At 43.8% G+C, this 16421-nt stretch overlaps 1 protein-coding gene across 11 annotated transcripts in view; it reads right to left on the bottom strand.

Moving 5' to 3' along the window:
• ITPR1 (inositol 1,4,5-trisphosphate receptor type 1) overlaps positions 1 to 16421 on the bottom strand; it is a 361669-nt gene that overhangs the window by 49463 nt on the left and 295785 nt on the right. For all 11 annotated transcript variants that reach the window (XM_017870725.1, XM_017870723.1, XM_017870722.1 and 8 more), the window contains 2 exons: positions 12202 to 12394; positions 5176 to 5298 (listed from right to left, as the gene is read on the bottom strand). In XM_017870725.1, the coding sequence (XP_017726214.1) occupies positions 5176 to 5298; positions 12202 to 12394 (316 nt within the window). The remainder of the gene's footprint in view (positions 1 to 5175; positions 5299 to 12201; positions 12395 to 16421) is intronic.

Here is a 16421-nt window from a genome sequence, read left to right on the forward strand (position 1 = left end):
CCAGTTCTCTGCCCCATCCATAACCAGCCCCATCAGTGTTTTCTGACCTCCAAGCCTTCACACACGCTCCTTCTGCTGGGAAGTTCTTCCCTTCTCGTTCATCTCAGGTCTTAGCTTTGACATCACTTCTTCCAGGAAGCCTGCCCCAATCCCCTTCCTCCCCACAAAAACACGTCAGGAGTTCCCTCCTCCTCCATATTCCCTGCTTCCAGTCATCCCTACAGGACACTATTTCCTAATGGTCAGTTTATTTGTCTCTCTCTCACCCGATTGCACATTCCCCAAGGGAAGTACCTGGTGCCTGGCAGGCACTCACGAAAAGCTTGTTCGAGAAATAAAACTCATGCATGTGTCACACTTCACTCAGAGAAGGCGACGTGGAAGCCTAAACTTAATTTCTATTAAAAGTATGCAAAGGAAAAATGCAGGTCCCCTGCCTGAATCAGATTTCTCCAAGGGAAGGAGAAAGGCAACTTCCGTGTCATAAGCATCATCCTACAATTAGATTATCCCTGCAGTCAAAGAGCTTATACCAATTTTTATCATCTCTTGCTACTGCAAGTTCTATTTAGAGTGTCCCACGAGACGGCTTGGTTATATAACATGAGCCAACACGGCTAAAAATATAGTTCTGTAAAACACTCATTAAAAAAAAAACACCCCTATTTCAAATGCTGTCACATTTTGAGTCTCCTTCAGATGTAAACAAGCAGCACTACATGATTAAGGCCACTTATATAAAGGAGCTTCACTTCTTCAGAGATGCTGGGATTGTGGCACCATTGGGGAGGAGACACCTCTGCAGGGTACAGCTCTTCCAGCAGCTGCTGGCTGCCCTAGTTCATTGAGTCCACGCCTGCCGGGATTCAACCTCACTTTAACAACTGTTCCCCCCGCCCAGCCACTTACCTCTTCCCTTTTGAAATCCTTCAAAAGGCAAAGCTGATGGGGAATGGGGACAAAGAGGCAGAGGTTTCTCAGAGATTCAAGAAGTGCACATTGAGGCGCATGTGCTGCTTTCCAAGCATTTAACAATTGTTAGACAATCTTGTCAAGCCCTTGACGTTGATGACCATTTATTTAGCCTATTGTCCCCAGTCTACTCTAAAGGAAACTGAGTCTCGGGTGACATTTCTTGCCCAAAGTGATGCAGCAAATGGTTGCAGACCATTTGCCTCTGAAGTCGATGGTCCTTAATCAATATTTTTAAAAAGCCATGCATTTTAAGGGTAAAATTTGGTGAATCTTGGCAGTTCATATAGTCATGAAACCACCACATGTAACTGTCACCACAATCAAGATACAGAACATGTTTATCACTGTAAAAGTCTCCTTGTGCCTCTTTGCAGGTGATGCCTTGCCCCATCCCTACCCCCAGTTACTACTGATCTGATATCAGTCCCTATAGCTTTGCACTTTCTAGAATTTCATAAAAATGGGAAAATAATCCTATCAGGTAGTCTTTTGTGCTTGACTTCTTTCACCTAGCAAGTTTTTAAGATGCATCCAGGTTACCATGTTTGTATTGATACTTTGTACTTTCTATTGCTGAGTATATTATAGTATGGATATATTACAATTTATTTGTCCAGTTAACAGTCAATGAGTTTCTAGTTTGAAGTGATTACAAATAATGCTACTAGAAACATTCATGTACAATTCTTGGAGTGGACATATTTTCATTTCTCTTGGACAAACATAAAGAAGTAGAATGTTGGATCCTAAAAGACAATACCAAACTGTTTTCCAAGGTGAATGTATCACATTGCCTTCCCACCAGCAGTATATGACAGTTCCATCTGATCCACAGCATCACCAACACTTGGTAGTGCCCATCTTTTTCATTTGGTCATTCTAGTAGGTTTGCAGTGGAATGGTGTTGTGATTTTAATTTACATTCCCCTGATAACTAGTGATGCTGAACATCATTTCATGTGCTTACTGGCCATTCATATATCTTCTGTGAAGTGTCTGATCAAATGTTTTGCCCACTGTTTTAACTGAATAGCCTTTTTATTATTGAGTTGTAAGAGTTCTTTACATATTCTGGATATAAGCTTTTATCAGATATATATATTTTCAACTATTTTCTTCCAGTCTGTGGCTTACCTATCATTTTCTGAAGTGCTTAATGCCATTTTAAATGGACTCTTAAGATGATCTCAGTATCATCAATGTGACCAGTACAAGGTATGTCCCAAATCCTGAAGAGGCCAATGTAAAAATGCTGTCTCCATGCTATAACAGCAGTGTTAAAAAACACAGTGCTAGATTCCAAAAAACCAACTCTAGAAAGACATCTTTGAGACAGTTGGAGAAATCTGAATTTGGACAGGCTATTACAGGATTTGCTGTTAGTTTTGTTAGATATGATAATGGCATGGTGATTATACATATTTTAAAATGTTCTTATAAGTTAGAGATATACACTGAAATATTTATGGACAAAAAATCCAAGATGTCTAGACTTCTTTAAAATGTTTCAGAAAATATAGCACAGGGATAGATGAAACAAGATAGGCAAAATTGTTAAAGCTGGCTGATAGGTACATGGTAGCTCATTATACTGTTCTTTCTACTTGTGTGTATATTTGACAATTTCAATAATAAAAACATTTAAAAAGTAGTACTACATTTGCTTTAGCCATCATGGCATGCTCACAAATTCAGTAAGCAATCTGAAGCTGCCTGAGTTGCATGCTTTTGAAAGACTGTAACTTGTCAGTTCTAAAACAAAGTTGTGGGGGCGGTGATAGTTTTGAAAAGGAGCTTTTAAGGCCACTGGTTCTTGGCAGTCACAAACCTTGTAAGCCACAGAACCACACAAAATCAGCACACATGATATGGCTGTTATATACATTCAAGTGGGACATTATGAAATCTTGTCTTTAGGATGCAACAAATTCTAACACATATTAGCTCAAAGAAATACTTTCAGGTCAACAAACCAGATCTTGTTTCTAGGCAGGGTTAATACAACCCTTCTTCTGAGGATGGTTAGCAGTGAGTATAGAAAATGCCCTCAATGCATCTCACAAAAGGAAAAAAGAATCCCTCTGAGAGTGAATTGATGCACTTAAGGCAATATCAGCCACTAGATAATGGCAAAGGCTTCCTTGGGTCAGATCAGCCTCAGGTCAAATCTCCTAGGAACTCTGATTTTTGCTTTTTGTTTAGTCCATCAGCATGAAATTCTAAAGCCCATGATTCCAAACCAGGCATCCTTGCCTCCTGCAGACCAGCCTGAGTTGATGGCTCATTCAGAATGCACCATTTTAGAGCTGAAAAGACCCTCAATAGTCATGCCATCCAGGGGATCTCAAGCTTGGATGGGCAAGAAACACATGCTCTGGAGATCTTGACTAGTTTGGCAACTGTTTTTCCCTGGGTTCTGCAGGACTTTCTGAAGCCATATCAAAATTTTCCAACCATGGGCTTAATGTAAGCATCTCTTCACACAGAGGATGACAAAGACTTGCTGAAGTGGCTTGCCCAGAGTGGCTTGGCAAGTGAGCGGCAGGAGTCAGGCAGACACCTTAAGTCTCTGGACTTCCTAAGTCTTAAGAATGCCACGGGAGGAGGCTTGTCACTGAAGGGTGGGGGGCTGTCAACTCCCTGTCCCCAAAATGGGCCTGAATGCTGCCACAAATGACCGGTGAAGAAAACAGACGTGGTGAATAATAAAATCTGTTTGAAATACTTTGAAGGCAATGGAGAGTAAATGAAAACACAGACAAGGTAAGGGTTGAATAATCTGCTGTGAGGAGCATGACAACTTCCCTGAGGTGAAAGGAGACCTGGGCCTCCTCTGCCACAGCTGGCTGAGCTCCTCACTAGCCCTCTGCCACACATACCTCTGCTGACTGGCAGCTGGGTTAAGGTGAACATCCCCAAAGAGAAAACCTTGCAGCCCTGGGTTCTAGTCAAATCTTTTAGACACAGACATGGGCATTCATGCTTCCTGACATGACATTTAAAAAAAAAATCCCCCCTGGACTTGTGTTTAGATTGTACTTTTGGGTGGTGGGGGGGATTCAAATGGTGCCTTCCATGTATCTTAAGGTCAAACAGAAAAGCTAACTCCTCAAAAGGGTAACTTAGGCATATAAGCATTACATAACATGTCATTGCTTTCAGATTGGTCCTTAAACTGACTTATTACCCATACATGTCTGGTCAGTTGATGTCTGTATGATTAAGCTAAAGAGTGGAGCCTGAAACTTACTCCTGTGTGGTTTTTGTGTCTTACGTTTGGGCTCTTTATCCCATTATCTTTCACACAAGGTGGTTCCTGGCAGGTTGTTATATGCGTATGTGAGGTGATCTGCCAAAAAGCTCTGATGAAAAATTTAGCTGGGAGGTGGACCTCCCAGGTGGCTATTGTGGATGTCAGAAAAGGGGCCGTGAATGTATCACAGAAGGGGAGCTTTGAATGCCTGCCACTGGAACCCCACAAGTGAGGATGCTTCTAGGATGCCATTAATGTGTTGAGGGGCCCCAAATAGCAAAATGCCTCCCTCCGAATTGTCTGCCTTTTCTCAGCAAAATGTGTAGCCTGGAAGGAGGTGGGCTGGGGGGAATCCAGAAAGACCATAATCATCATGTTTGTTATATGAATAATGGCAGGTAGCTCTTAATAGACTAAACATTGTACAGTCTGCAGTCATTCAAGTCCTGCCTCCCCTGGCAAAAAAAAAAAAAAAAAAAAAAAAAAAAAATTCCAGAGATTTCTTACAAATTCTTTAGTCTGAAATCAATTCCAGAAGTGCGGTGTGGGAATACACATACTGGACTGAGCATCAAGACATCTATGTTTTAGAGTTAGCTCTGCCATTAGTTAGCTATGTGACTTTGGCCTGATCTCTTAACTGCTCTGAGACATAGTTTCCTCATATATAAAACAAGGGGCCGATTAGGAGACTTTCTCACAGGTTTAATAGTATCTAGCTGCTTCTCTTTCTTTCCTGGTTAAAAAAAAAAATGGATAAAATGTTAAATTATTTAATTTAGATTTAAAACTAAATCTGTGGTAACAGCTACAATCTCCTCTTGTCTGAACGTGGATAACTGGGATCCCCCATATTGCACCAATACATCCAGGAACCGCAATCGAGATGCAAGTCATAGCCTTCCTGCTGTTTCTAATAGATTTTTTGAAATTAAAGATATGGGTACCTCCTCGGACTCCTTTAAATGGGTAGAAAAACGCCACGAGCAGGTTCATCAGGACGGCCAGGTTAAACGAAATGCTGCTCCAGAAAGACATGTTGCGGGCACACCAGTACAACACGGGCTGGGCTGCAGAGACAAAGGCAAAGCCATGTGAGGTTGGAGACCCCGAGCGGGAACGCCAGGAATGCAATGTGGCCCTTCCACCCGCTCTGCCCCACAAGTCCACTTTTGTTCCCGGTTTTTACCACAATAGTAAAAATGATCGTTTGTTTTGAACTTGGTACATAATGACATCAGATTGGTTTATTTTGTGTGGAGTACTTACTGGAACAGAAGATGTATTGGGGTGGAGTAAGGAGAGAGGAAAAAGAGAAAAGTTGGAGCATCTATAAACCCTGTATACCCCAGTCACAGCCATCAGTTACGGAATCTGGGGGTTATCCAGAGTTCACACATTGAGTTCTCGGTTCCCCCTAGGGCTCCGGGACCAGACGAGATGCCTGGAGAGACCCAAGAACTCAATTAGCTTTTTAGAAGTGCGGGGCACTGGGGAAGGGTGGGGGAGATACAGCATTCAGAGTCCGCCCAGCTGGGCCCCAGACTAGGGCTGGTACCATTTCCACATTACTCTCTGGCTCAACATGCTCCGCTAACACGCCAGTGCCTAAAAGCAAGGCAATGATTCCTCTCCTGGCACTGAGTCATCTGCCATTTGCCTGAAGTTGGATGATCATTCTTGAGGACAGGGAAGCGAGGGGTACAAGTTGCTGACCTGGTGGTCAGCAGCAGAGTTCCCATCTCCAGAGCTATGGCAGAGAAAGAACGTGGCAGCAAAGCCATCACAGAAGGTCAAGAGACAGAGACACTTCGGACATTGCTGCCACCTTAATCCACCGTTGCCCACAGGTTATCCCATGCTGGCCGGGCATTCTCAGTCTTAGAACAACAAAACACTTGGTTACGGGGTGCCTTTTTCCCTGAACTCTTTTTCAATGGTGCTTTACACTTAGGGTGACACTCCAAAACAGACATGGTAGGCATAATTTCAGTGTCCATGTCAGAGGCGAAGTTTCCAAAACACAGTCTCATTCCATATCATCTCCCTCCAGAGAAAAGCATGGAGTACGTGAGAATGGATCTCTATCGTATATTTCTTTTTCCCAATGAAGTCATCATGTAACTTTGGGACAGCAGCCAATGACAAATCCAATGGCCCTATAATAATGCTTGTAGCAGCAGCCAAGCCTTTGGGAGCTTCCAACCAAAATAAAATTATGGTGCAATTAAATAGAGCCTTGGGTAATTTATTAATCGCCCATATCATGTTTGCACTTGGTAACAGGCAGTGTTTCCAAACTGTAGAGTTTTAGAGCCATGAGCAATCATCTAGTTTAAAATCCCTCATTGTTTAAACGAGAGAAACTGAGGCTCAGCACAGGGCAGAAGCAGTGGAGATCTTGTTACCCAGGTTAGTGATCCTCTGGGGTCAGCGACAGGGATAAAAATAAATGACCCATGTGACAATTCAATGGGGTAGCCAGCCAGGACCCAGTCAACCACTAGGTAGCAATGTACTTTTTTTGGGAAGTTGATTGCTGAAGTAAATTTAAGCTGAGACATTTGTCTGCTCTAGAAACAACAGTTATTGTGTTTCTTCCGGGACTGAAGCCCATTTCTGATCTGGATATGTAAACTCCAGAAGAGGACAGAAGAGATGAATGGCAAAGAGTTGATAATTGCTGAAGCTGAGTGATGGATACATGGGAATCTGAAATATCCTCTCCACACTAGTGTGTGTATAAAAAGCTCATAAAATGAAGTTGGGGGGAAAATGGATCTGGTAAAGCTCAATGATGGTCTGTGTAAGCTAGCATTTGCTTCAGAGGGAGTGCTCGGTATCAAACGTGAGTGTGTTCACTGCAGGATATGCTAATATGATTGTAATAAATGGTCTTTAACTATGGCATATAGCTCACAAAATAAACCTTATTTTTATAAAGCTAACATTCTACTTAAGTTGTAGTGATGTTTTCAACCTGGACAAACATTCAGTCCTTCAAATCAATTAGGTATTTATCCAGGTGCAAGAAGATGCTTAGAGACCAATCTTGACGTGCAATGTCTTTTATTTTCTGTGGCACATGGAATTATGTCCCCGTCTACCTTTCCAGACACTTCTCCCACTCCCCTTCCCAATATACTCTGCCTTTGTATCCCAATCTAGTGGTGGGTCCTGAACACAGCCCGTACTCTCCAGCCTCTGCACACTCCCTTTGTGTCAATTTAAAAATATGTTCATGAATTATTTGATCCTCCTCCCTCCAAGTGGTACACCTTAATGTCCTTTCCACTTGAGTATGAGCTGGACTTAACAACTTGCTACTAATAAGAGCAGACTGAAACTGTTGGTTCATGCCTTCTGAGACGAGGTGATATTAATAAAAACACTGCAGCTTCCTCCTCCCTCCTCCTCCTCCTCCTCTCTCTCTCCCTCTCTCTCATCAATAATTTGCTCTGAGGAAATCATCTGCCATGTCACGAGGATGCTGAACCAGACCTATGGAGAGGTCCATGTGGAGGGGAACTGAGGTCTCCTGCTGACAGCCATGCAAGAGCACCAAGGAGTGGACCTTGTAGGTCCACTTATGCCTTCACATGATGGCAGCCCTGGCTGATATCCTGGCTACAATCTAATGAAAGACCTGAGCCAGAACCATCCAGAGGAGCCACTCCCAAGTTCCTGACCCCAAGAAACTGTAAGAAAATAAACATTTATTGTTTTAAGTCACAACATGTTGGGGCAATTTGTTATACAACAATAAAAAGCAACTAATCTACTTTCTGTGGCAGGCAAAATAATGTGCCCCCCTCAAACATGTTGACATGTGTATCATTAGAACTTGTGAATGTGCTACCTTACCTGGCAAAATGGGCTTTGCAGGTATGATTAGGTTAAGGATGTGAGGAGGGGAGGTTGTCTTGGATTATCTGGGTAGGTCCAATGTGGTCACAGCATCCATATAGGTGAGAGAGTGAGAGAGGGAACAGGAGGGTCAGAGCCACAGTGGCGCAGCATGAGAAATGCTCTACTGGACAATGCTGCTTTGAAGGTGGAGGGAGGGGCCGGGAGCCACAGGTAGCCTCTAGCAGCTGGAAAAGGATATGGCCTTCAGAAGGAACACAGCCCTATCAACACCTTGGTGTTAGCTCAGCGAGAATCTTTTCAGACCTCTGACCTCCAGAACTGTAAGATAATCAATGTATGTTGTTGTAAGCTTCAAGCTTTGTGGTAATTTGTTATAGCAGCAACGGGAAACAAATACATCTCCCCATTCCCCGGTCTCTCAGGCTGCGTCTATCCAAGTCCTACAGACCTTTCTAGATGCTACTCGATCCTACCTTTTCTCTGAAGCCTTCCTTTCTTGTACTTCCATGTATCAATGCTTGATTACAGCTCTGGTCACAAACAGCTTGGTATTGCAGCCACTTAAAAACATGCCGTTGTTGTCTGTCCACTTCAGATAGAAGTGCCCACAGGAGGAGTCATAGCGTACACACTGTTGAATTCTTCACTGTACCTTATAGCAGGGGTCCCCAACCCTGGGGCCGCGGACCAGTTCTGGCCCATAGCCTGTTACGAACTGGGCTGCACAGCAGAAGGTGAGCAGCAAGCAAGCACTACTGCCTAAGCTCTGCCTCTGTCACATCAGCAAGGGCATTAGATGCTCACAGGAGTGTGAACCCTATTGTGAACTGCACATGTGAGTGATCTAGTAGGCTGTACACTCAAGAAAATCTAATGCTTGATGATCTGAGGTGGAACAGTTTCATCCCAAAACCATCCCTCACTCCCCATACCACCCCCACAATCTGTGGAAAAATTGTCTTCCAGGAAACCAGTCTCTGCTGCCATAAAAGTTGGGGACTGCTGCCTTACAGCATGTTTTCTACTTCTCAGGGGCTAAAAGTTGGTTGGATCAATATACCTGCTACATTATAGCAAAAGGTGGAGTGCTGTGATCCTGGATTGGCAGGGCAATTTAAATAACCACAGCCTAGGGCATCTCTTGATAACATTCTTTCCTAGTTTTTTGTTTGTTTGTGTTTATTTTAGAGGAACAGGCCTTTACTGGAAGGCTTGGACTCCATACATACTTATGAGTGGGATAATCACACGGGAAAACCCCATGCAAGAAACTGTCAGCATATTCAACTCTGCCTCGATTTCCTCTTTCTCTCTCTTCTCATTTTCCTAGCCCAGAGTTTTCACTTCACTGGGGATAGGATTTTCAAGAGAGGATGTCAGAGGAGATGGTGAGAGAGAGGATGTGAGTGCACAGAAGAGTATGTGTGTGTTCTAGTGTAAATAAAGCAGGGAAGAGAGTTTATGAAGTGCAGAGCAATTGCATATTTTAATCTTGCAGAAGAAAATACTAAGCCCCATCAGTCTCAGACAGACCTCACTACATGTCTGAGTGCTAGCTGCAGATTTACTGAAGAAGAGATGATCCTCTGCAATACATTCAGGAAAAGGTAAAAGAGCTAAATGAATGAGCCTGAAAAATTGATTCTGCAGACTTATTAGAAGAGATATAAGCTACTTAGAGGGAAAAATGCATTTCATTTTAATTATATTTCTGATGAGTACATTTCTCCCTCCCCAAGTGTGCAAATCATGGTTAATTCAGTTATTATTTTCAATTTCTCTCTTACCAGCAGATAGTTTTGAAGCCAATTAAAATCTTTCAGCTGACAACTGCAGTTGTGCTTAAGTTTCACTGAAATGAAAACTGTTTTTCAAAAAAAGAATGACTGAAATAAGGAAGGTATTAGCTACAATGTAATATAAGTCTTGGAATAATGACCATGCTACAATCCGTCAATTAGGTCATCTTAATCCCTCACTTCACAGGTGAGGGTCTGGGAGCAGTTAAGCCATTTGTCCCAGGGCACAGAGCCTGTGGGGTGCGGAAATGGACTAGAACTCAGATTCACCATTCTTTGGGGCTGAGGGTCCTCCTACTATTCCAGGCTGGAGACAATATCTCATAAAAAGGGATACGGAGATATCTCATCTCACCAGAAAAGGTGAAAACCTTTTTGTCATCTCCAAAATAAGCCTTTTGGAGAACTTATAAAATACATACATTATACATAAAACATTTCATAAAATAATTTGTAGAGAATGAATGTATCAGTGTATGTGTCTGACCAATTTCATAGACACATATACTGATAAGGCTAAAATTACAGCTTATTAACTATCATGAAGGTTTGGATACAAGAACTCAGGACTGGCCGGGCGCAGTGGCTCACGCCTGTAATCCCAGCACTGTGGGAAGCCGAGAGGGGTGGATCACAAGGTCAGGAGTTTGAGACCCTCCTGGCCATCATGATGAATACAAAAATTAGCCAGGTGTGGTGGCATGCTCCTGTAACCTCAGCTACTCAGGAGGCTGAGGCAGAGGAATTACTTGAACCCGGGAGGCGGAGGTTGCAGTGAGCTGAGATCGCACCACTGCACTCCGGCCTGGGTGACAGACCAAGACTCTGTCTCAAAACAAAACAAAACAAAACAAAACAAAACACCTTAGGATTATTCCCTAAAGCTGGAATGACGGAATATCCCAGTGAAGGACAAAAGCAACAGATACATTTTCTCCTATGTAACATAATAGCTAGAAAAATGAGGATGAAATGGGTGGGGTCTATGTCTCCCTTTCTGGGGGCAGGGTATCTTTTTCCCTCTTATTGCCCAAGCATGATGCTCTGTAAAACTTTCCATGTTCATGAGGCTCCTGCAGCTGCAAGAATCTGAGGAATCTACAGTAGGCTATGAGGACACTCCGATACCAGAATTACACCTGTGTCTCCTGAGGTCCACACCGTGGAGGGCACAGAGGCTGGTCTGCTAATGGTCTCCTGGTCCCTCGGTCAGACACTAGACATGGAGCTGGCTGAGGGATGGATTTGGCCTGGCCAGACTTTTCGTAATGTTTGAAAGTGCTGCACAGGGAGGTGCCCCTTAGAGATGAGCAAGAGTACAGCGGGGCTGGAAGTGAGGTGGGAATGCGACCTTTGGGCGAACCTTCTTGCACCGCCTTCTCTGCCATTAGCCTAATCTAGGGATGCAGGCAGGTAGGGAGAAAAGGGAAGAAAAACACAGTGCTGGTCCGTGCCTGCTCAGATTGACAGCATCACGGAGAAGACGAAAGCTCTGGGAAACTGACCTCCAACACAGCTGTTCTCCACCCCAGTTCTACCCCTCAGAAAGAGCTCAACACATCACAACTATAGCTGGAATCCAGTGTTTCAAATAAAAAAATCTGGCTCCTCATGAACAGATAGAAATGAAGTACGATCCTTTTTAAGTTGGTCTCAACAGCCAGCGCCAAGCACAAGGCTGGTACTGAAGGATCATGTTAAAACCCCAATGAAAACCAGGAACAGAGAAGCCCCCTGGGGAAGCCCTACGAATGTGTTTTAGACCAGTAATTTCCACCTGACTGGCTGGGATACTCAATGGGACTCGCTGCTGAGCAATGATGCATCTTATGTGGCAAATGATTCCACTGCCTGTAAAACGATTTAGTCTAAAATCCAAGCTACCCCATAAAAGGGAAAATACCAGAGTCTCTGGAGCAGGTGTGCTAGTAAATGAGCCAGCAAGCAGTGTGAATTTCCTGCTCAAGTGAACCATCCTGTAAGCTCAAGGGCCTGGGCTTTTCCCTTTTAATTTTCTAGATAGAGATACCAAAAGAGGCATTCAAAAAGCCTTCCACGGAGCTTTCCAATCAAATCAAGTCAAATTCTGATGCAGGAAGCCTTTTCAGGGGAGTTATCATACTTTGGCTCGAGCCCCCTGATCAGCTGCAAAAGTGGTTATGACTTCCTGGTGGTCAGAGGTGCAAAGTATCATAAATGATACTAGCTTCGCTCCTGCTTGGAAATAAGCGCACCATCAAGCCCAAGTTTGTGAAATCCCAGAACTGTGTCTCTCTGTGTTGTTGCTGATGCGTTGGAACCCACCTCTCAGTTTCTTCTGCCAATTCATTTCATTGAAGAGGTCTTCAGACCGCAGAAAGAAATCGTTGATTTTGCTGCCTTGTTCGTCTCTCTCTGTAGTATAGTAAATTCGCAGTTTTGACTCCTTGGTTAGGAATTCACATATGCTGGGCACAGGGAAGACTATCTGTTCCATTGTTCGGTCTAATCTGACAATCTAGGATGAAAAAGTAGATGAGATTAAATATTCATCTTTGAAATCTTTTACTAAGACTATTTGCTCCTGGTGGTAGACTCGGTGGTTAAGATTGAGTATAATATGATCTCTGATTTTATAACCCCAGACTGGGCTGAGTGTCTCAGATTTATGTAAAAAATAGCTTGGGTAACCTTGGAAGAGTATTTTCCTAACTTCGGACCCATTACTTTTATTTATTTAATTTTAATTTTTTTTTTCTTTTTTTGAGACAGAGTCCAGAGTCTCTTGCTGTGTCGCCCAGGATGGCGTGCAGTGGCGTGATCTTGGCTCACTGCAACCTCTACCTCCTGGGTTTAAGTGATTCTCCTGACTCAGCCTCCAGAGTAGCTGGGACTACAGGCGTGCACCATCACACCCATCTCTCTCTCTTTTTTTTTTCTCAGTATTGACAGGGTTTTACTATGTGGGCCAGGCTGGTCTCAAACTCCTGAGCCCAGGTGATCTGCCCACCTCGGCCTCCCAAAATGCTAGGATTACAGGCATGAGCCACTGTGCCCAGCCTAATGTTAATTTCTTTATCTAATCTAAGACAATGATGAACCCATTAATTTTTTTTTTTTTTTTTTTTTTTTTTTTTTTTTTTTTTTTTTTTTTTGAGATGGAGTCTCGTTTTGCTGTCCAGGCTGGAGTGTAGTGGTGCAATCTCAGCCCACTGCAACCTCTACCTCCTGGTGAACCCATTAATTTCTAATGTGACCAACTTTTATCTGGATCAATTTACTCTGTGTTTTGTGTGCATATTCACGTGAGGCTGGTGCTGTCCCTAGAACTTTCTGTAATGATGGAATGGTTCTGTGTCTGTCCTATCCACAAAGACAGCCACTAGTCACATGTGGCCCCAATCACTAACATGTGTGGCTAGTGCAACTGAGAGGCAGAATATTTAATTTTATTTAATTGCATTTAATAGCCATACAGAGCTAGTGACGACCATGTTGGAGAGTACACTGCTAGGCAGTGTTGTAAATCTCACCTAAAGCACTTTCTCAGATAGTAACATTGGTTATTTTTCCTAGATGGGAACTGTAAAAAGAGATCTTTGGTTATATCCAGTTGCAGTGACCTCCTACCTCTTGTCAAAGGATCTAAAACATACAATGCATGAATCAACATGCCTATTTACCTCTGGGGCAGCACTTGCTGTTCTTTACGCTGGCTATGTTTGGGCCCCAGGGGTGGACACCGTGCAAGTTTCCTCCATGCCCTTCCTAGACTGGCTCAGCCCCCAGAGAGGAGGTACTCTGGTTGGATTGTTCAAATTCTAGCACACTTGATTGTGTCATAGTCCTGGGAGGCAGTGATTTCAAAAGGGCTATGGGTTACAGTACAGTAGAGGCACAAGCCTCTCTTCTTCCTCCTCAGAGGTTGGAGAAGTCAGGTGAGGCCCAGGATGCAACGTGCTCACAAGAAGAGCTGGTCCTAGCTCTCCCAAAACCTTTGTTCCCTGATACAGCAAGAGAGGTGACTCAGGTCAAGTTGTAGTGGGAAACTCTCTTAGAGGTGAGACAGGTTCCCACAGTCCTGCCTCCATAAGTTCTGGGCGGTGTGTTCTTTAGACCAGTTGTTCCCAAATCTATGTGGAGATCAGGCTGGTTACCATACTGATTCTTGTCCATAACCCAACCCCATTTAACTGGAATTGTGGTGTGGGGTCAGTGACCAGAACCTGCACACAAGCAGCTCCCCCCAATGATTTTGGTGTATGCAAGGATCAGGGATCACCTCTGCCATCTCCTGCTATCAAGAGCCTGCCTGCTTCATATAGTCAAGTGGACTATGGACAAGTGCTTCTTTTCACTGAAGGAAGATGATCTGAGGTGTGCATCTGGGTCCAGGAGGGAAAGGAGGAGTAGACAAGGAGGCCTCCTGGCAAGAACTGAGTTCTAGGCTCCAGGGCCACCCAGCCTAGTTCACCAGAGTGAAGACATTGGGTCTGCATGGAAAGCCCCCGGTAGTAACAAAGTGTTCCTGGCTTTGCGTTGATCACTCCCTAAGGAAACCTGAAGAGCTGGGTGGCTGGCCAAGGGCAGGATTTGAGAGCTAGGGCATGGCTGGTCACTTCGCTTTATCATTTAAGATCTACTCATAACTCTTTTTCCGTAGATTTAGAATCTGGAGTCAGAAGAACATATCCCAGTCCTTCTACGATCCCTCAAAAGCTAGGTGACCTTGTTCACACCTCTTAAACCTGATCGAGTTTCAGGCTTCTCCCCAGTGAGTCAAGAAGCTCAATGAGATAATCTCCAAGGTCCTTTTCTCCTCTGAAATTCTGTATCACAGACATCTAAAGCTTGCCTTTTAAGGGCTCTAGAGGACAGAGCTGGCCTTTCAGTCAAGCTCCTAGGCATTAATGATAAATCAAAGATACTTGCTCACATACACTGGCACGGTTGGCTAATCAGTGAAATGATGTGTTTTATTAGGATAGCCCAGAGACCTGAGACATCAGGTCAGAACACATTCTTGAAAAGTCTCCATCATGAACATTTCATATTGCCCAAAGGAGTCTGTCCATTCTTTAAAATCTTTGTGCCAACACTGATATTGAACTTGTGCATTTCCTCATTAGCAAAACAAAGCACATCATTCTTTACTGCTCAAAGCCTGTAGAGAGAAGTCTGTGTTCTCTTGGACTCTAAAAGACAGTGCAGGTACAAATGGACCCACAGGCTCAGGGACTAGACAGATTAGAATGAAAATTCCAGCTCTGCCACTGGTGGCTGAAAAAGTGACACAGCCTCTATAAGCCTTATTTCACAGCTCCCCATTTGCAAAATGGAGATACACCAATGACTTTGCAGAGGCTTTGTTTTTTTGTTTCTTTCTTTCCCCCAGAGAAAATTATAAAGCTTTATTGAAAGAATTTAAGCCACATTTTCAATATAACAGCAACATGTGTGGCTTCAGCTTGTCTTCTTTTTAACTTACGGCTGCCCAGCAGCATTCTCTAGATTAGATGGAGTCTCCCCTTTCACATTATGGCCATCTCCACACTCACAATGCATCATGACACCTTTTTTTTTTTTTTTTTTTTTTTTTTTTTTTTTTTGAGACAGCTTGCTTTGTCGCGCTGGCTGAAGTGCAGTGGCATGATCTTGGCCCACTGCAACCTCCGCCTCCTAGGCTCAAGCCATTCTTGTGCCTCAGCCTCCCAAGTAGCTGGAATTACAGGCATGTGCCACCATGCCTAGCTAATTTTTTTTTTTTTGTATTTTTAGTAGAGAAGCGGTTTCACCATGTTGGCCAGGCTGGTCTCGAACTCCTGACCTCAAGTGATCTACCTGCCTCAGCCTCCCAAAGTGCTGAGATTATAGGCGTGAGCCACTGTGCCCAGCCACATGACACTTTTTTTTTTTTTTTTTTTTTNTTTTGAGACAGCTTGCTTTGTCGCGCTGGCTGAAGTGCAGTGGCATGATCTTGGCCCACTGCAACCTCCGCCTCCTAGGCTCAAGCCATTCTTGTGCCTCAGCCTCCCAAGTAGCTGGAATTACAGGCATGTGCCACCATGCCTAGCTAATTTTTTTTTTTTTGTATTTTAGTAGAGAAGCGGTTTCACCATGTTGGCCAGGCTGGTCTCGAACTCCTGACCTCAAGTGATCTACCTGCCTCAGCCTCCCAAAGTGCTGAGATTATAGGCGTGAGCCACTGTGCCCAGCCACATGACACTTTTTTTTTTTTTTTTTTTTTAACACAGATCTGATTGTAGCACCCTCCTGGGGAAAACTCTATTGCTCTGGGGATGCAGCCCAGACTTCTCATAAGGATGGCTGACAGGACCCTGTGAGATCAGGGCTGCCTGCCTTTCCCTTCGGATCTCCGTCTGCACTGAACTCTAGGCCCTGAGCCTTGAAGCCTTGCTTAGCCCCTCCGGATCACCTAGAATCTTCCCATCTCTGGGCTTTCGCTTGCTGTTATTCCCTATGTCTGAAAAGTTCCTCTTGCTAGTCTCTACCTGTTTCATCCCTCTGCTCTTTAGGGTCTGGGT

The sequence above is a fragment of the Rhinopithecus bieti genome, unplaced genomic scaffold (assembly GCF_001698545.2).
Source record: "Rhinopithecus bieti isolate Rb0 unplaced genomic scaffold, ASM169854v2 scaffold_5101, whole genome shotgun sequence".
NCBI classification, from domain to species: domain Eukaryota; kingdom Metazoa; phylum Chordata; class Mammalia; order Primates; family Cercopithecidae; genus Rhinopithecus; species Rhinopithecus bieti.